General features: G+C 51.0%; 1 protein-coding gene across 1 annotated transcript in view; it reads left to right on the top strand.

Annotated features, from left to right (window-relative positions):
- Positions 1–20,282, top strand: part of LOC129706082 (solute carrier family 13 member 4-like) — a 44,833-nt gene that overhangs the window by 9,878 nt on the left and 14,673 nt on the right. The window contains exons 3-7 of the mRNA XM_055650052.1: positions 5,461–5,597; positions 8,507–8,712; positions 9,856–9,904; positions 15,407–15,461; positions 18,371–18,537. Coding sequence (XP_055506027.1) covers positions 5,461–5,597; positions 8,507–8,712; positions 9,856–9,904; positions 15,407–15,461; positions 18,371–18,537 — 614 coding nt within the window. The remainder of the gene's footprint in view (positions 1–5,460; positions 5,598–8,506; positions 8,713–9,855; positions 9,905–15,406; positions 15,462–18,370; positions 18,538–20,282) is intronic.

Genomic DNA, 20,282 nt, shown 5'->3' with positions numbered 1-20,282 from the left:
AGGGCATAAGGGATAGGAGTAGAATGAGGCCATTCAGCCCATCAAGTCTACTCCACCATTCAATCTTGGCTGGTCTATTTATTCCTGCTAACCCCATTCTCCTGCCTTCTCCCCGTAACTTCTGACACCCGTACTAATCAAGAATCTATCTATCTCTGCCTTAAAAATATTTACCGACTTTGTCTCCACAGCCTTCTGTGGCAAATAATTCCACAGATTCACCCCTCTCTGACTAAAGAAATGTCCTAAAAGAATGTCCTTTAATTCTGAGCCTGTGACCTCTGGTCCTAGACTCTCCCACCAGTGGAAACATCCTCTCCACATCCACTCTATCCAAGCCATTCACTATTCTGTACGTTTCAATGAGGTCCCCCCCTCATTCTTCTAAACTCCAGCGAGTACAGGCCCAGTGCCGACAAACGCTCATCATAGGTTAACCCACTCATTCCTGGGATCATTCTTGTAAACTGGGGACCCGGGTTCGATCCCGACTACGGGCGCTGTCTGTACGGAGTTTGCACGTTCTCCCCATGATCTGTGTGGGTTTTCTCCAAGATCTTCGGTTTCCTCCCACACTCCACAGACGTGCAGGTTTGTAGGTTAATCGACTTGGTAAATGTAAAATAATTGTCCCTAGTGTGTTTAGGATAGTGTTAATGTGCGGGGATCGCTGGTCGGCGCAGACCCGGTGGGCTGAAGGGCCTGTTTCCGTGCTGTGTCCCTAAACTAAACTAAACCTCTTCTGGACCCTCTCCAGTGCCAGCACATCCTTCCTCAGATCTGGTGCTCAAAATTCCTCACAATAATAATCTTATTTATATAGCACATTTTTAGTCAACTTGCATTGACCCCAAAGTGCTTCACATAATTACATTACATTTACACACAGGCAAAGGTGGGTGAAGTGTCTTGCCCCAAGGACACAACGACAGTATGCACTCCAGGCGGGATTCGAACCGGCTACCTTCCGGTTGCCAGCCGAACACTTAGCCCATTGTGCCATCTGTCATCCAACAATATTCCAAATGCTGCCCGACCAGCGCCTTGTAGCCTCAGCCTCAGCCTGTGGGGAATGGATCTGCCGGCCCCAGGGGTCAGATTCCACCCGCAGACTGGCCGTGGAAGTCCCGATCAGGTGGAGATTGGTCGCCTCTCCCAGCCTGGGCAACACATTTTCGGGAGGACTTTCGTGGGGGGTGCGTTCTTGTAATTCTGTCCAGATTAGGGTGGCAGCCGTGCCAACGGTTGCCGGGAAATCGGTATTGGAGCTGAAAGGGAGAGTGAACGCTAGCACGATTAGCTGCTGCACCTCTCTTGTTGAATATTTGTATTGTTGATGTCCTTACTATTTTTTTTCTTTTCATTACGCATATATGTTTTGTGATCTGCTTACTAAATTTTGTAAGGCATCCTTGAGAGTCCTTTGAAAGGCGCCCATGAGTATAATGTATAATAATAATAATAATAATATCTTATGCATTCATGGATGTCTCTGTGTGAATCGGCACGGTGGTGCAGCGGTGGAGTTGCCACCTTAAGGGGCTGTCCCACATAGACTAGTTTGTGGGCGACTACAGGTGACATGGCCAGGGTGTCGCCTGTATGGTCGTGAGTCGTCTCCTCAAACAGGCGTAGCGTTGTTCTGGTCACCGCTGGATTTTCAACATGTTGGAAAATTGTCGGCGACGGTGGGTTTGACGCCAGTGAGCGTTGTTTGACGACTCCAGACGTGGGCGCTGGGATAGGTTGTCGCCAGGTGACGTTGGGTGCTGACTGGTGAATTCCATCGGCGACTACCTACGCCAACCAGCGACAGGTACCGGCGACTGAATTGCCTTCAGTTGTTGCCGACAGGGTCGATGCTTGTCGTAGCTCGTAGCGGGTGGACGCAGGTGTGGACGCAGGTGTGGACGCAGGTGGGGACGCAGGTGTGGTCACAGGTGGGGTCGCAGGTGTGGTCGCGGGTGTGGACGCAGGTGGGGTCACAGGTGTGGTCGCAGGTGGGGTCGCGGGTGGGGTCACAGGTGTGGTTACAGGTGGACGTTCTAACGGGTCGCCGGTTGCCGGCAGCTTACCGTAGCTCGACGTCGACTAGGTGGTTGGTTGTCATAGATATTGTCGTAGGGGGCGTCCAGTCACCAGTTTTTCGGCGACCTGCCACAACTATGACAGTCGCCGAAAAAATCACCTAAGTGGGACTGGCCCTTTAGCACCAGAGATCCAGGTTTGACCCTGACTACGGGTGCTGTCTGTGTGGGTAGTTTACACATTCTCCCTGGGAACGTGGATTTTCTCCGGGTGCTCCAGTTTCCCCCCCACAGACAATAGACAATAGACAATAGGAGGAGGCCATTCGGCCCTTCGAGCCAGCACTGCCATTCAATGTGTTCATTGGCTGATCATCCACAATCAGTACCCAGGCTGTGTTTCTCTAAACTAAACTAAACTAAACTAAACTAAACTAAACTAAACAATGGAAGCGCTAGGTACCAGTTAAATCAATGATGTTTCCACACAAAGCAGGTGTCGTGTCCATTTTCCTAACAAAGATCTTGGAATAGCTTGTGTTCCAAATTGTATTCACAACAGTTACAATGAAAGTTAATTAGTTTAGACTCGAGATACAGCATGGAAACAGGCCCTTCGGCCCACCGAGTCCAGGCCGACCATCGATCACCCATTCACACTAGTTCTATGTTATCCCACCTTCTCATCCACTCCCTACACACTAGAGGGCAATTTACAGAGGGGCCGAGTAATCCACAAACCAACACACGCCTTTTCAATGTGGGATGAAACCGGAGCACCCGGAGAAAACCCACGTGGTCACAGGGAGAACGTGCAAACTCCACACAGACAGACAGACAGCAGCCGTGGTCTGGGGTGGAACTGGGGTCTCGGACGCTGTGAGGCAGCAGCTCCACCCGCTGCGCCACTGTGCCGCTCCTCAAGAGCGAGATTCAATCTGGTTTCCTTGTGGAAAATTCCCTGCCCTTTGCTTGAGGTTTTCGTCAGGTTTCCCAAGAAGTTAATCATCTCTGACCCCTGACCTCGGGCACTGTCCGTACGTGTGGTGTTTGTACCTCCTCCCTGTGACTGTTTAGCCGTTGACCAGCCTGTGGGACTGCTTCCTCCTGCACCCTACACCCTCTGTCAGCTGCCACGGAAAATGTTACTTCTTAAATAAAGACTGAAATGTCAGTAAAATCATTCAGGTGATAAAGTGCCCAATTAATAAGAAGCCAGTGTTCTCCCCACAATGTGAAGTTGGTGTCACTTTAATGGATAATTCATCAGAGTACGTCAGTTACATGCAGTAGATTAGTTTAGAGATACATCGCAGAAAAAGGTCCTTCGGCCCACCGAGTCCATACTGACCAGCGATCGACAATGGTGGGGAGTGTGGTGTGTGTGATGGACTGGGCTACATCTATAGTGGTGGGGAGTGTGGTGTGTGTGATGGACTGGGCTACATCTACAATGGTGGGGAGTGTGGTGTGTGTGACGGACTGGGCTGGAAACATAGAAACATAGAAATTAGGTGCAGGAGTAGGCCATTCGGCCCTTCCGAGCCTGCACCGCCATTCAATATGATCATGGCCGATCATCCAACTCGGTATCCTGTACCTGCCTTCTCTCCATACCCCCTGATCCCTTTAGCCACAAGGGCCACATCTAACTCCCTCTTAAATATAGCCAATGAACTGTGGCCTCAACTACCTTCTGTGGCAGAGAATTCCACAGATTCACCACTCTCTGTGTGAAAAATGTTTTTCTCATCTCGGTCCTAAAGGATTTCCCCTCGATCCTTAAGCTGTGACCCCTTGTCCTGGATTGGGCTACATCTACAATGGTGGGGAGTGTGGTGTGTGTGATGGACTGGGCTACATCTACAATGGTGGGGAGTGTGGTCTGTGTGATGGACTGGGCTACACCCACAACTCTATGCAATTGCTTATGGTCTTGGGCAGAGCTGTTCCCAAACCAAGCCGTGATGCATGCCGACAGTCCACTCTTTCTTGTGCATCTGTAGAACGTAGAACAGTAGAACCAAGGAACAGGCCCTTCGATCCACAATGTCTGTGCCAAACGTCATGCCAAGACCAATTCTTCTCTGCCCGCCCGTGATCCATATCCCTCCACTCCCTGCATATCCACGTGCCTGTTCAAAAGCCTCTTAAACACCACTATCATATCAGCCTCCACCACCACCCCTTTTTGTAATCAAAGATATTTATTCAAATACATAAATAATATATACAGCACAGTGAAACAAAATGGAACCCACCACCACAATACACGGCCAACGACAAACTACTAAACAACGACATTACGCTCCTTGTCCAGGATACATTCCACTCCCCGCGGTGCCCAGCGGTCCCAGATATCCCCCAGGGTGCCCGTGGACAGCGCGTAGTCCCGCTCTAACGCCACCCGGGCACGGACATTACCCCGGACAAGGGGCGGGCAGCCGGCTCGGGTAGAGCCCTCCACCGCCTGGCCCCGTGACCCGCGGATGGCCAGCTTGGCCAGGCCCAGGAGCAACCCAACCAGGACATCTTCAGCCCCAAACCCTCTCCCCTACACACAGGGTGTCCAATGATGAGGATGGTGGGTGACAAGTGCAGCCAGAAGGCAAAGGAGCAGCCCCTTTAGATAAGGGAACAGTGGCTGCAGCCTCACGCACTCCACATACACGTGGTACACAGACTCTTCCAGCCCACAATAGCAGCAGGCGGCTGGTGGGTCTGTGAACCGTGAGAGAAACAGGTTGCAGGGGACACCTCAGTGCGGTCTCTCCCACCCCAGGACCCCGATGTGTGGGTGACACGTTGGCCTTTGTTGTATTGTGGCAGGCGCTAGTTGCCCCAGTCCCAGAGGGTGGTGAGAGGATCGGAGGGTGGTGAACCTGTGGGATTCATTGCCACAGACGGCGGTGGAGGCCAAGTCAATGGACATTTTTAAGGCAGAGATAGATAGATTCTTGATCAGTGCGGGTGGCAGAGGGTGTTAAGGATAAGGGGGAAGTCTTTTAGGACCGAGATGAGAATTTTTTTTTTTTTACACAGAGAGTGGTGAATCTGCGGAATTCTCTGCCACAGAAGGTAGTTGAGGCCACACAGTTCATTGGCTATATTTAAGAGGGAGTTAGATGTGGCCCTTGTGGCTAAAGGGATCAAGGGGTATGGAGAGAAGGCGGGTACAGGATACTGAGTTGGATGATCAGCCATGATCATATTGAATGGTGAATGGTGCAGGATCGAAGGGCCGAATGGCCTACTCCTGCACCTATTTTCTATGTTATGGGGAGAAGGCAGGAGAATGGGGTTGAGAGGGAAAGATAGATAACAAGATATATGATTGAATGGCGGAGTAGACTTGATGGGCCGAATGGCCTAATCCTGCTCCTATCACTCATGAACATGAGCTTGTGAGCTGACGTGTGTGTACTCTCTGCAGGTGGCTTCAGAATACTTCAAGGACACCACGTTGCTGCTGATCGGTGTCATCTGCCTGGCTGCTTCCATTGAGAAGTGGAACTTGCACAAGAGGATCGCTCTCCGCATGGTCATGCTGGCCGGAGCAAAGCCTGGGATGTGAGTACCTCAGTAGGGTCTGAAGGTCATGTGATGGGAGCAGATTTAGGCCATTCGGCCCATCAAGTCTACTCCGCCATTCAATCATGGCCGACTTATCTCTCCACCCCTAACCCCATTCTCCTGCCTTCTCCCCATATCCCCTGATCAATAGACAATAGTCAATAGGTGCAGGAGGAGGCCATTTGGCCCTTCGAGCCAGCACCGCCATTCAATGTGATCATGGCTGATCATCCACAATCAGTACCCCGTTCCTGCCTTCTCCCCATATCCCCTGATCAAGCATCATTAGTGTGGGTGTCAGGGGTTAGGGGAAGAATGGGGTTGAGAGGTTGAGATAGATCAGCCACGATTGAATGGCAGAGGAGGGTTGATGGGCCGAATGGCCTAATTCTGCTGCTATGTCTTATGAACATGACCTGCTGTGTTCCTCCAGCACTTTGTATTTTGCTCAAGACCCCAGCATCTGCAGTTCCCCGTGCCTCCACAGAGGTAGCGGTCGGATGACAGGTGTCTAACAGTGAACTTGATGTCTGAGCGTTTGGCTTCAGCTTTCACTGACGGCTGCTGCGGTGAATCAGAATGCCCTCATCTCCCCTGGGGCGCGCGCACACACACACACACACACACACACACACACACACACACACACAGACACACACACACACACACACACACATACACACACACACACACACGCACACACACACACACGCACACACACACACACACACACACACACACACACACACACACACACACACAGACACACACAGACACACACAGACATACACACACACACACACACACACACACACACACACACACACACACAGACACACACAGAGCCACACACACACACACACACACACACACACACACACACACACACACACACACACACATACACGCACACACACACACACATACAGACAGACACATACAGACCCAGACAGACAGACACACACACATACACACACACACACATACACACACACACACACACATATAGACACACACACACACACAGACACACACAGACACACACACACACACACACACACACACAGTGGAGCCCTCCAGTGGATGCGGGGGACACTGCAACCAAACTTAAAACCGTAATCTCTGCGAAAAAGCTGGAGTAACTCAGCGGGTCAGGCAGCATCTCTGGAGAGAAGGTATAGGTGACGTTTGAGGTCGAGACCCTTCAGACTGAGAGTCAGGGGAGAGGGAAACGAGAGATATTGACGGTATAGATTACATCTCTCCCTTTCCCTTCACTCACAATTATGAAGGAGGGTCTCGACCCAAAACATCGCCCATTCATTCTCTCCAGAGACGCTGCCTGTCCCGCTGAGTTACTCCAGCACTCTGTGTCTATCTTCAAGGGCCTGTCCCACTTAGGCTATTTTTAGGCAACTGTCATAATCGCAGCAGGTCGCCGAAAAAACGTAAAATTTGAAATAGAATCATTACTTTAACAACAAAAAAAACAAAGTCAACGCCTGGAGACAACCTACGCAACAGCTACGTCAGGAGAAGTCAAGCTACGCTCATTGGCGTCAAAATCCAGCAGCGACCAGAAAGACGCTACGATTCTTGGGGCGACTGAGGAGACGACTCACGACCGTACGGGCAACATCCCGGCGACCATTGGCGATAGTCTAGTCGTCTGTATTCACCTAAAAAATCGCCTAAGTGGGACAGGCCCTTTAGGGTTCATGGATGGGGGCATGAGGAGAAACCAGGTGGGATCCAAGGACAGGGAGGGTCTGAGCTACCATGGTCATTGAGATAGGCAGCATGAAACAGGCCCTTCGGCCCACTAATTCCGTGCCACCAATCCCCACCACTTTATACTAATCCTACATTCATTCCATCTCCCCTCAGTCTCACCAATTCCCCTCAGATGCTCCCTCTCACCAACACACCAGGCACGAGTCCACGCCGACCATCGATCCACACTAGTTCTGTGCTATCCCACTTTCTCATCCACTCCCTACACACTAGGGGGCAATCTACAGAGGGGCCGATTAGCCTGCAAACCAACGCACGTCTTTGGGATGTGGGAGGAAACGCTATAAGGTCACAGGGAGAACGTGCAAACTCCACACACACAGACAGCACCCGAAGTCAGGATTGAACCCGGGTCTCTGGCGCTGTGAGGCAGCGGCACTACCCGCTTACCTGACAGAACTGCCCTAGATGAGGAATAACGTTTTCACCCAGAGACTTGTGAATCTGTGGAATTCTCTACCAGGCAGTGGAGGCCGGTTCTCTGGATACTTTCAAGAGAGAGTTAGTTAGGGCTCTTAAAGATAGCGGAGTCAGGGGATATGGAGAGAAGGCAGGAACGGGGTACTGATTGGGGATAATCAGCCATGATCACATTGAATGGCGGTGCTGGCTCGAAAGGCCAAATGGCCTACTCCTGCACCTATTGTCTACCGTCTACCGTCTACCGTCTCCCGTCTCCCGTCTCCCGTGTCCCGTCTACCGTCTCCCGTGTCCCGTCTCCCGTGTCCTGTCTATTATCTACTGTCTCCTGTGTCCCGTCTCCCGTCTCCCGTCTCCCGTCTACCGTCTCCCGTCTACCGTCTCCCGTCTCCCGTCTCCCGTCTGTCCCGTGTCCCGTGTCCCGTGTCCCGTGTCCCGTCTCCCGTGTCCCGTGTCCCGTCCCGTCTACCGTCTCCCATCTGCCGTCCGTCTCCCGTGTGCCGTCTCCCGTCTCCCGTGTACCGTCTCCCGTCTCCCGTGTCCCGTGTCCCGTCTACCGTCTCCCGTCTACTGTCACTACCGTCTACCGCGTCTACCGGTCTCCCGTCTCCCGTCACGGCGCTGGCCAGTGGTGGATTGGATATGTGTCGGCAGGGTAGGAGTTTAGGGTTGACGTTGGTCTGTGTCCGCAGGTTGGTCCTGGGCTTCATGTGCTGCACTGTGTTCTTGTCCATGTGGCTCAGTAACACGTCCACCACGGCCATGGTCATGCCCATCGCTGAGGCCGTGCTCCAGCAGCTGATCAGCACCAGCCTGGAGGCCGACATGGACTTGGCCGTCATCATCGACACCGACAGTGCGGAGGACACCTACACCAACTCAGCCTCCCACAAGTACGGTAGGTATGGCTGGCACGGCGTGGAACAGCGCAACTCATCAGCGCTGCAGTAAGGTCAAAGATAGACACAAAATGCTGGAGTCACTCAGCGGGAAAGGCAACATCTCCGGATGGAAGGCATGAGTGACACTTCGGGTCAAGACCCTTCTTCAGACTTCTTCCTCAGTCTGAAAAAGGGTCTCGACCTGAAACGTCGACCATTCCCTCTCTTCAGAGATGCTGCCTGTCCTGCTGAGTTACTCCAGCATTTTGTGTCTATATTTGAGATTACTGCATCAGTTTAAACCATCACTTGCAATTCCTTCCTGCGCTAAGGTCGTAAGGTCATCAGTACCCCATTCTCCTGCTTTCTCCCCAGAACCCCTGACACCCGTAATAATCACAAATCTATCTATCTCTGCCTTAAAAATATCCACTGACCATGTGGCCTCCACAGCCGTCTGTGTGGCAACGAATTCCACAGATTCACCTCCCTCTGACTGAAGAAATTCCTCCTTCTTAAAGGATCGCCCTTTTAATTCTGAGCCTGTGACCCCTAGTCCTAGACTCTCCCACTAGTGGAAACATCCTCTCCACAGCCACTCTATCCAGGCCTTTCACTATTTAATAAGTTTCAATGAGGTTCCCCCTCATCCTTCTCCAGCAAGTACAGACCCAGTGCCGTTAAATGCTCATCATATGCAAACCCACTCATTCCTGGGATCAATCCCATAAACCTTCTCTGGATCCTCTCCAGGGCCAGCACATCATTCCTCAGATATGGGGCCCAAAATTGCTCACAATACTCCAAATGTGGCCAGACCAGTGCCTTAGATACTCAGCGGGTGAGGCAGCATCTATGGAGCGAAGGAACAGGCGATGAGGCGACCCTTCGTCAGACTGGTCTCTAAATTCTTCCTGCATCAACACTTTACACTGGGTGTGTAGTTAGCATCTGTGGGGCAACGGGGGGTGAGTCCACAGCCCACTCACCAGCACCCACCCTCTCCTCCCTCCAGCAACCACCATCCTGGAGGATAACATAACCATTACACACCATGGCCAGAAGTCCATGTAACCCTGGCCCCCAAAGTTAGATTTGTTTATGATACATTTGCCTTTTTCATTTTGCAAGTTTCAATATCTTCCCGTTATTTTTTCCAGGGGGTGAGAATGAGAAGAGACAGCTGGAACTTATCTACCTTAAAGAAAAGTAAGTCCCACATTGAGTTTATTGTTCGGGCTGCGGTAAACTGGGCTCCGGGGATGGGACAGGGGAGGGGGATGGGTTCAGAAGAGACAAACTTTTCTTTCCTTGGTGATTAGCTTAAAGGGCCTGTCCCACTTGCGTGCGATTGCGTGCGTTTGGCGCGACCAACCGGAAGCGGAGGTCTGCGTAAGTTCGCACTAAGTTCGCGCTAAAGTTTGCGCTAAGTTCGCGCGTGATGTCATTTACGTCATGCTTACCAATCAGCTGGGCAGGAAGCGGGCCAACTTCACCGGGCGGTGACATCATCACGCAACGCCACACCGGGCGGTGATGTCATCGTGCAACGCCACGCGCTAGGCATACGCTGTCAAGACGCTGCGTATGACCGCAATGCGCCTGCGTGCGTACGCGGGCCAACATGTCATTGGCGCACGAAGATTTCGATCACTGCAAGAATTTCGGAGCCCCGTGCGATGTTGGGACCAGCCCCGCACAACTCCGCGCTTCTAAGTGGGACTGGCCCCGCGCGACCATATGGTGCCCGTACACCTCAAGCGACCACGAGGTTGCGTAATTTGCGAGCCAAGGTCGCGTAAGTGGGACAGGCCCTTTAGTTAATTTTCTAAATAGTCCTTAGACTGGGAAGATACAGTGCGGAAACAGGCCCTTCGGCCCACCGAGTCCATGCTGACCAGTGATCACCTGTACACTAGCACTATCCAACACACCTGGGACAATTTACAATTATTTTTTTTACCAAAGCCAATTAATCAACAAGCAAGAAGGGTCTCGACCCGAACCGTCGCCCATTTCTTCTATCCAGAGTTGCTGCCTGTTCCGCTGAGTTACTCCATCATTTTGCGATTAACCTACAAACCTGTATATCTTTGTAGAGTGGGAGGAAACCTGAGCACCTGGAGAAAACCCACCTGGTTACGGGGAGAACGTGCAAACTCCGTGCAGGCAGCGCCCGTAGTCAGGATTCATGTCCGGCGCTGTAAGGCAGCAACTCTACCGCTGCGCCACCGTGCCGCCATTGTTGGCGTTCCAGTTACCGAAGCAAATACCAATAAACTCATTCCAGACAATGTTGGTGGGGAGACGAGGAACTGCAGCTGGAGCTGGTTCACAAAACACACACACATAAAGTGCTGGAGTAACTCAGCGGGTCAAGCAACTGGAGCATCTTGGGGAAACAGGGAGAACGTGCAAACTCCTCTCAGGCAGCACCCGAGGTCAGGATTGAACCCAGGTCTCTGGCGCTGTGAGGAAAAAACATGCCCTGCATATTAAAGTTTGCCACTCGTACCTTAAAGTTATGCCCTCTAGCCTTTGGCATTTCCACCCTGGGAACAAGGTTCTATATATTTCCATCAGGTCTCCCCATAACATCTGACAATCTGAGCTCTCAATCTAACAATCTGTGCTCTCAGTCCTGACCTGAAACGTCAACAGAGACGCTGACTGACCCGTTGAGTTCCTCCAGCATTTTGTGTCTACCTTAGAGCTAATATTCTTTCATCCAGGCGTAGACCTCTTCCGCACCCTCTCCAAAGCCAACACATCCTTCCCATAACGGGCAGCACAGTGGTGCAGCGGTAGAGTTGCTGCCTCACAGCGCCAGTGACCCGGGTTCGACCCTGACTACGGGCGCTGTCGGCATGGAGTTTGTGCGTTCTCCTCGTGACCGCGTGGGTTTTCTCCGAGATCTTCGGTTTCCTCCCACACTCCAAAGGCGTGCAGGTTTGTAGGTTAATTGGCTTGGTGTGAATGTAAATTGTCCCTAGTGTGTGTAGGGTAGTGTTAGCTTGCGGGGATCGCTGGTTGATGGGCCAAATGGCCTGTTTCCATGCTGTTCAAGAAGGAACTGCAGATGCTGGAAAATAGAGGGTAGACAAAAGTGCTGGAGAAACTCAGCGGGTGCAGCAGCATCTATGGAGCGAAGGAAATAGGCAACGTGTCGGGCCGAAACCCGGAAGGATTTCGGCCCGAAACGTTGCCTATTTCCTTCAGGGTTTCGGCCCAAAACGTTGCCTATTTCCTTCAGGGTTTCGGCCCGAAACGTTGCCTATTTCCTTCAGGGTTTCGGCCCGAAACGTTGCCTATTTCCTTCGCTCCATTAATGCTGCTGCACCCGCTGAGTTTCTCCAGCACTCTTGTCCACCTTCTGCTTCCATGCTGTATCTCTGCACCAAACAAAACTAAGCTAAAGCTGCACGCAATGGTTTAAACCAGCTCATGAAGTGAACCTCGGGTGAATGTTAGGACCAAGACTGTTAAGGTTGTTAACATAGATAAAATTGTTAAGGGTTTGGACACGCTAGAGACAGGAAACATGTTCCCGATGTTGGGGGAGTCCAGAACCAGGGGCCACACAGTTTAAGAATAAGGAGTAAGCCATTTAGAACGGAGACGAGAAAACATTTTTTCTCACAGAGAGTAGTGAGTCTGTGGAATTCTCTGCCTCAGAGGGCAGTGGAGGCTTTCAAGAGGGAGCTCTTAAAGATAGCGGAGTCAGGGGATATGGGGAGAAGGCGGGAACGGGGTACTGATTGGGGATGATCAGCCTTGATCACATTGAATGGCGGTGCTGGCTCGAAGGGCCGAATGGCCTACTCCTGCACCTATTGTCTATCGTCTATTGACTGTTAGCGACTGTAACGATTGAAGGAGAGAGTTGTCAGCATACATCGAGCACGTACTCAAGGGACAGAGTTCACATCACTATCTGTCAGCTCTCATTCAGACATTGGCAAGTTAATTGCACCACTCTCCATTAAGGCTATTTTGAACCCAAATAGATCTTTTAATGAGACTGGATCGATGTGTTGCATGTGCTGTCGACCCAAGACCAGCTCTATTTAACGGCTGACAAACACATTACAAATCCAATCTGGAACTCGTCCTTGAAATGAAGACACATCAACAGTGTGCACTCTTCACCCTGGGACCAGGCTGACATTTATTATTGTCACGTGTACCGAGGTACAGTGAAAAGCTTTGTTTGCTTGCTATCCCAAACAGATCAGATAACGTTACATATAAATACAATCAAATTTAAAGTCATTCAAAGTCCAATAGGTGGAGCAAAGGGGAAGATACAGAGTGCAGAATATAGTTCTCAGCATCGTAGCGCATCTGTTCCACAGACAAAGTCCAATGTCCACAATGGGGTAGAGGTGAATCGGACAGTGCCCTAGCTTATGGAAGGGCCGTTCAGAAGCCTGATTACAGAGGGGAAGAGGCTGTTCCTGAGTCTGGTGGTGCGCGCTTTCAAGCTTCTGTACCTTCTGCCGGACGGGAGCGGGGAGAAGAAGGAATGGCCGGGGTGGGACAGGGACAAGTCTTTGATGATGTTGGCTGCTGACCCAAGGCAGGGTGAAGTGTAGATGGAGTCGATGGTGGGGAGTGTGGTGTGTGTGGGACTGGGCTACATCTACAAAGGTGGGGAGTGTGTGGTCTGTATGATGGACTGGGCTACATCTACAATGGTGGGGAGTGTGGTGTGTGTGTGTGATGGACTGGGCCACATCTACAATGGTGGGGAGTGTGGTGTGTGTGATGGACTGGGCTACATCTACAATGGTGGGGACTGTGGTGTGTGTGGGACTGGGCTACATCTACAATGGTGGGGAGTGTGGTCTGTGTGACGGACTGGGCTACATCTACAACTCTCTACCATTTCTTGTGGTCTTGGGCAGAGCTGTTCCCAAACCAAGCTGTGATTCAACCCGACAGTCCGCTCTCTGTGGTGCATCTGTGGAAGTTGGAGACTTGCAGAAGGAGACCACTAGTTGGAGGAGCTACTTTCTCCTGAGAAAGTAGAGGCGTTGGTGTACCTTGGCCATCGCATCAATGTTGTTTCGTCCATGATAGATCATTGATAATATATACGCCAAGGAACCTGAAGCTGGCCACCATTTCCACAGCAACACCATGGATGCTGAATGGGGCACTTACTTACTCACCCTTGCTTCCTGAAGTTGATAACTAGCTCCTTGGTCTTGCTGACTTTGAGGGAGAGGTTCCCTACCTGACACCATGTATCTCGACCAATTTATCCTTCAATTGAAGCGGGTGCTTTCAATGTTCTGGGCAAGGCGTGGATGTTGCAGGACTAACGTTACTGGCCAAGACAGCATGATTTATGGCCACTCGTACTCAAACAGGAAAATAGCCAGTGGACTCAAAGAATTATCGGAGACAGGCGGAGCTGCAGGGGCTGGAACCTTCAGCAAAACGCAAGTGATGGTGGATCTCAGGCAGGATCTTTGGAGGGAGAGAGACAGTCTCAGCAGGTCAGGCAGTGTCTGTAGAGGGATTGGATAAATGGTTGTTCAGGTCTTCGGACTGATTGCAATCGGGTGGAGAAGGTGGAAAGAGGTGGAGAGGTAGCAGGACAAAGCCTGGGCAAGTGAGAGGTGGCTAGAAACTCAGCAGCAGGTCAGGCAGCATCTCTGGAGAAAAGGAACAAGAGAATTTCAGTATAGGAGTAGAGAGGTTCTTCTGCAGTTGTATAGGGCTCTGGTGAGACCACATCTGGAGTATTGTGTACAGTTTTGGTCTCCTAATTTGAGGAAGGACATCCTTGTGATTGAGGCAGTGCAGCGTAGGTTCACGAGATTGATCCCTGGGATGGCGAGACTGTCATATGAGGAAAGATCGAAAAGGCTAGGCTTGTATTCACTGGAGTTTAGAAGGACGAGGGGGGAATCTTATAGAAACATTTAAAATTATAAAAGGACTGGACAAGCTAGATGCAGGAAAAATGTTCCCAATGTTGGGCGAGTCCAGAACCAGGGGCCACAGTCTTCAAATAAAGGGGAGGCCATTTAAGACTGAGGTGAGAAAAACCGTTTTCATCCAGAGAGTTGTGAATTTGTGGAATTCCCTGCCACAGAGGGCTGTGGAGGCCAAGTCACTGGATGGATTTAAGAGAGAGTTAGATAGAGCTCTAGGGTCTAGTGGAGTCGAGGGATATGGGGAGAAGGCAGGCACAGGTTATTGATTGGGGACGATCAGCCATGATCACAATGAATGGCGGTGCTGGCTCGAAGGGCCGAATGGCCTCCTCCTGCATCTATTTTCTATGTTTCTATGAATAGGTGACGTTTCAGGTCGAGACCCTTGTTCATTCCTTCTCTCCAGAGATGCTGCCTGTCCCGCAGAGTTACTCCAGCATTTTGTGTCTATCTGCAATTCCTTAATACACAAGTGATAGGTGGATACAGCTGAGGGGGTTGGCTGGAAGATGGATAGACAATGGCCAGAGATGGGTGGAAGACAAAAGGAGTTGAGATGTAAAGCTGGGGGGAGGGATATAGGTGGAAGGGGACAGAGGGTGGAGGGACGGGTGGGACAGTGCCAATAATGGCGAACATCTGACTCAGATTGTTTACTATTATCGATCGTTCAAAGTTCTTTGAGATAGCGGGCGTTGATTCGGCCAACGTGTTTCCGTGGTGGAATTACTAGAGTTATTTAACATCTTGTTTGTTCTTGCAGTGGAATGAAGAAGAACCGATCTGACAAGGAGATGTTGACTCTGTCCGATGGCCAGGTCTGTGGTTTCATCACCTGTTGCTCTTATCACCGTCTTTGTTTGGTTGTTGGCTGCATTCTGTTTCTTCCTGTTTGTTGGCCCCACTGACCTCTCTCCGGTACCTGATAATGATGATTTAGAGTCGCCGGGAATAGATTATGAGACTACTTGAGTTCTGCAGGGTTCACATAAACATCTCTGTAGTTTACATAGAAACATAAACAATAGGTGCAGGAGTAGAGGCCATTCGGCCCTTCGAGCCAGCACCGCCATTCAATGTGATCATGGCTGATCATCCCCAATCAGTACCCCGTTCCTGCCTTCTCCCCATATATCCTGACTCCGCTATCTTTTAAGAGCCCTATCTAGCTCTCTCTTGAAAGTATCCAGAGAACCGGCCTCCATCACCCTCTGAGGCAGAGAATTCCACAGACTCACGACTCTCTGTGAGAAAAAGTGTTTCCTCGTTTCCGTTCTAAATGGCTTACCCCTTATTCTTAAACTGTGTGGCCCCTGGTTCTGGACACCCCCAACATCAGGCTCGAAGGGCCGATTGGCCTACTCCTGCACCTATTGTCCATTGTCTATTGAGAGGTGGACAATCTTGGAACTTTTTCCCTAGAACGTCACTGGTTGAGCGGAGGAGATGTATTAGAAATATATAAAATTACAGGAGGCATAGACTCACAGTTTAGATAGAATTACAGTTTACAGTTTAGTTTATTGTCCCGTGTACCAAGGTACAGTGAAAAGTTTTGGTTGCGTGCTATCCAGTCAGCGGAAAGACAATACATGATTACAATCGACCCAGCCACAGTGTACAGATACATGATGAAACGAATAACGTTTAACGCAAGGTAAAGCCAGCAAAGTCCGATCAAGTATAGTCTGAAGTAGACAAAAATGCTGGAGAAATTCAGCAGGTGAGTCAGCATCTATGGAGCAAAGGAATAGGTGACGTTTCAGGTCAAGACCCTTCTTCAGACTGATGTGGGGGTGGGGGGTAGGCAGAAGAAAGGAAGAGGCGGAGACAGTAGGCTGTGGGGGAGAGGGGAAGCAGGGTCTCGACCCGAAACGTCACCTATTCCTTCGCTCCATAGATGCTGCCGCACCCGCGGAGTTTCTCCAGCATCTGCAGTTCTTTCTTAAACAAAGGTTAGTCCGAGGGTCACCAATGAAGTGGATAGTTGTTCAGCACTGCTCTCTGGTTGTGGTGGGATGGTTCAGTTGCCTGATGACAGCTGGGAAGAAACTGTCCCTGAATCTGGAGGTGTGCAGATAGGGTAGACAGTCGCAACCTTTTATCCCAGGGTAGAACTGTCAAAGCCTGGTGGGGAGAGTTTGAAGGTGAGAGGGGCGAAGTTTAAAGGAGACGTGCGGGGGCAAGTTTTGTTTTACAGAGGGTGGTGGGTGCCTGGAACGTGCTGCCAGGGGTGGTGGTGGAGGCAAATACGATAGTGGCGTTTAGAGAGGAACATGGGTATGCAGGGAATGGAGGGATATGGATCACTTGCAGGCAGTTTACCTTGGCATCATGTCCAGCACGGACATTGTGGGCCGAATGGCCTGTTCCTGTGCTGTCCTGTTCCATGGATTCATCGATGTCGCATCAGGAGTGTCCGCGCTGAGTTTGTGTGAAGGGTTGGCTTGCAGACACAATAACATTGGCCGTCCCGGCTTGGCCGAATGCAGACGTGGGTAAACAGACCACAAGGTTATCGATTGCCTGGATATCAGCTGCTCGCTGAAGCCAAACACTCCCGTCAGCTCCAACATCTGCTCAGAAATTCTCAACGATTCCAACTCAAACACTCAAACAGATCCAAAAGGTCGAAGCTTTGGCTTAATATGTTTGCACGCGACAGATAATGTGGACGGGGTAAATACCGGCTCAGTCTGGGGAGCAGGAATGCACAGAAGTTTATCAATCATCTACTGCCTCCGCGGTTCACCCCTGTGGCCCCTGTACATCGACAAGACCAAGCGTAGACTTGGCGACAGATTCACCCAACACTTGCGCTGGGTCAGCCAAGGCCTGCTGGATCACCCAGTGGCTAATCACACTAACCCCCCCCTTCCCATTCCCACACTAACCTTGAGGAGATTGTTCGGAGGTAGAGGTCGGGGATGGGGCCCTGGTAAGCCTCGAACAAGGATTGTTCAATGTACCCGACAAAGAGGCAGGCATAGTTGGGGCCCATGCGTGTGCCCATAGCTACGCCTTGTATTCGGAGGAAATAGGAGGAGTCAAACGAGAAGTTATTGAGGCTAAGGACCAACTCCGGTCTGAAGAAGGGTTTCGGCCCGAAACGTTGCCTATAGGGTGATTTCACCAAAGGTCACTGGAGCGTAGATCCGCACCCACGTGACCGAAAATCTGAAGTGGAGGACATGCTATACATCCGGTACATGTTAGTGGATGGGAAAACACGCACTTTCACACCCGTTAAAAACATCGAAAACGGCCAGTGTTTGAGCTGCAATTTACTGTGCCAGTCGGGGTGACCGTGAGGCACAGCTACCTAGATTTACAGTCCAAAAAAAAGAGGGTAGTCGAGGCCAGTTCATTGGCTATATTTAAGAGGGAGTTAGATGCGGCCCTTGTGGCCAAGGGGATCAGAGGGTATGGAGAGAAGGCAGGTACGGGATACTGAGTTGGATGATCAGCCATGATCATATTGAATGGCGGTGCTGGTGCAGGCTCGAAGGGCCGAATGGCCTCCTCTCCTGCACCTAATTTCTATGTTTCTATGTTTCTATGATTGAATGGCGGAGTAGAGTCGATGGGCTGAATGGCCTAATTGTGCTATGAACATGGCCTGCTGATGGCCCCCGCTGGGTATCTGCAGCACCTTGTGTCTGGCTGGCAATGGATTAGCGTTGAGCTGTGATCTATTCTGTTGCTGTCCCCCCCCCCCCCCCACCAGGAGCCGGGCCAGGCGGGCATGGAGTACAGCAGTAAATATAAGACCAAACGTGACCATATGATTTGTAAGTGTCTGTCGCTGAGTATTACCTACGCCGCGACCATTGGAGGCCTGATGACCATCACGGGGACCTCAACCAACCTCATCTTTGCTGAACAGTTCAACAGGTAAGCTGCTCCACCCACTAGCACCGACCGCCTGCCCGTCCGTCAGCTGGGTCCGATCGCCCCACCGGTATGGGCGGCACGGTGGCGTAACGGGCAGAGCCACTGGCTCACTGCGCCAGAGACCCGGGTTCCATCCCGACCTCTGGTACTCTGTGTGTGCATGTGCGTCCGCATGTGGGTGTATGTGTGCGTGTCTATGTGTGTGTATTTGTGTATGTGTGTATGTGCGTGTGTATGTGTGTATGTGCTTGTGCATTTGCTTGTGTGTATGTGCGTGTGCATGTGCATGTGTGTATATGTATTTGCTTGTGTATATGTGCGTGTGTGCGAGTGTGTGCGAGTGTGTGCGTACGAGTGTGCATGTGTGTGTGCATGTGTGTGCGCATGTGCATGTGTGTGTGCATGTGTGTGTGCGTGTGTGTGTGTGTGCGTGTGCATGTGTGTGTGTGTGTGCATGTGTGTGTGCATGTGTGTGTGTGCATGTGTGTGTGTGTGTGCTTGCGTTTGGAGTTTGTACGTGACCACGTGGGTTTCCTCCGGGTGCTCCGGTTTCCTCCCATATCCCAAAGACGTGCGGGTTTGCAGGTTAATTGTAAGAACTGCTCCAAGCGTGTAGGGAGTGGGTGAGAGAGTGGGATAACATAGAACTAGTGTGAGCGGGTGATGGATGGTCAGTGTACACCTGGTGGGCCGAAGGGCCTGTTTCCACGCTGTATCTCTAAACTAAACCAAACTAAGAGGCTTTTAGATAGTCACATGGCTAAGCAGGGAATGTGTAGGAAGGAACTGCAGATGCTGGTTTACACCGAAGATAGACACGAAATGCTGGAGTAACTCAACGGGACAGGCCGCATCCCTGGAGAGAAGGAATGGGTGACGTTACAGGTCGAGACCCTTCTTCAAAGAGTAACATTCTCTTACAGTAAGTTATTTCTTGGAAGAATGGTTCCGACTCGAGACATCATCTATTCCTTTTCTCCAGAGATGCTGCCTGACCTGCTGAGTTAGTCTAGCACGCTGTGACTTTCTAGGGAATAGAGGGATATGGATCAGAGGAGATTAGTTAAACCTGGCATCGCAATTGACATGGGCCGTTCTTGCGTTCTGCTGTTCTGCGAGCTAGCATGAAAGCTGAGTGTGGAAGGGCCGGGTGTTCAAGAAGGAACTGCAGATGCTGGAAAATCGAAGGTAGACAAAAGTGCTGGAGAAACTCAGCGGGTGCGGCAGCATCTAAATTGCCCAACGCATCACCGGTTCCTCGCTCCCCTCCATTGAGTCTGTCCAAAGCAAGCGTTGTCTGCGGAGGGCGCTCAGCATCGCCAAGGACTGCTCTCACCCCAACCATGGACTGTTTACCCTCCTGCCATCCGGGAGGCGCTACAGGTCTCTCCGTTGCCGAACCAGCAGGTCCAGGAACAGCTTCTTCCCGGAGGCTGTCACTCTACTCAACAACGTACCTCGGTGACTGCCAATCACCAACCCCCCCGGACACTTATCATTATTTATTCAAATCATTTGCTATGTCGCTCTTCCAGGGAGATGCTAAATGTATTTCGTTGTCTCTGTACTGTACACTGACAATGACAATTAAAATTGAATCTGAATCTGAATCTAGGGAGCAAAGGAAATAGGCGACGTTTTGGGCCGAAACCCTGAAGGAAATAGGCAACGTTTCGGGCCGAAACCCGGAAGGGTTTCGGCCCGAAACGTTACCTATTTCCTTCGCTCCATAGATGCTGCCGCAC

The sequence above is a fragment of the Leucoraja erinacea genome, chromosome 19 (assembly GCF_028641065.1).
Source record: "Leucoraja erinacea ecotype New England chromosome 19, Leri_hhj_1, whole genome shotgun sequence".
In the NCBI taxonomy this organism is placed as follows: Eukaryota; Metazoa; Chordata; class Chondrichthyes; order Rajiformes; family Rajidae; genus Leucoraja; species Leucoraja erinaceus.
Note: the sequence above shows the minus strand (reverse complement) of the source record. Positions and strands in the feature narration are given on the sequence as shown.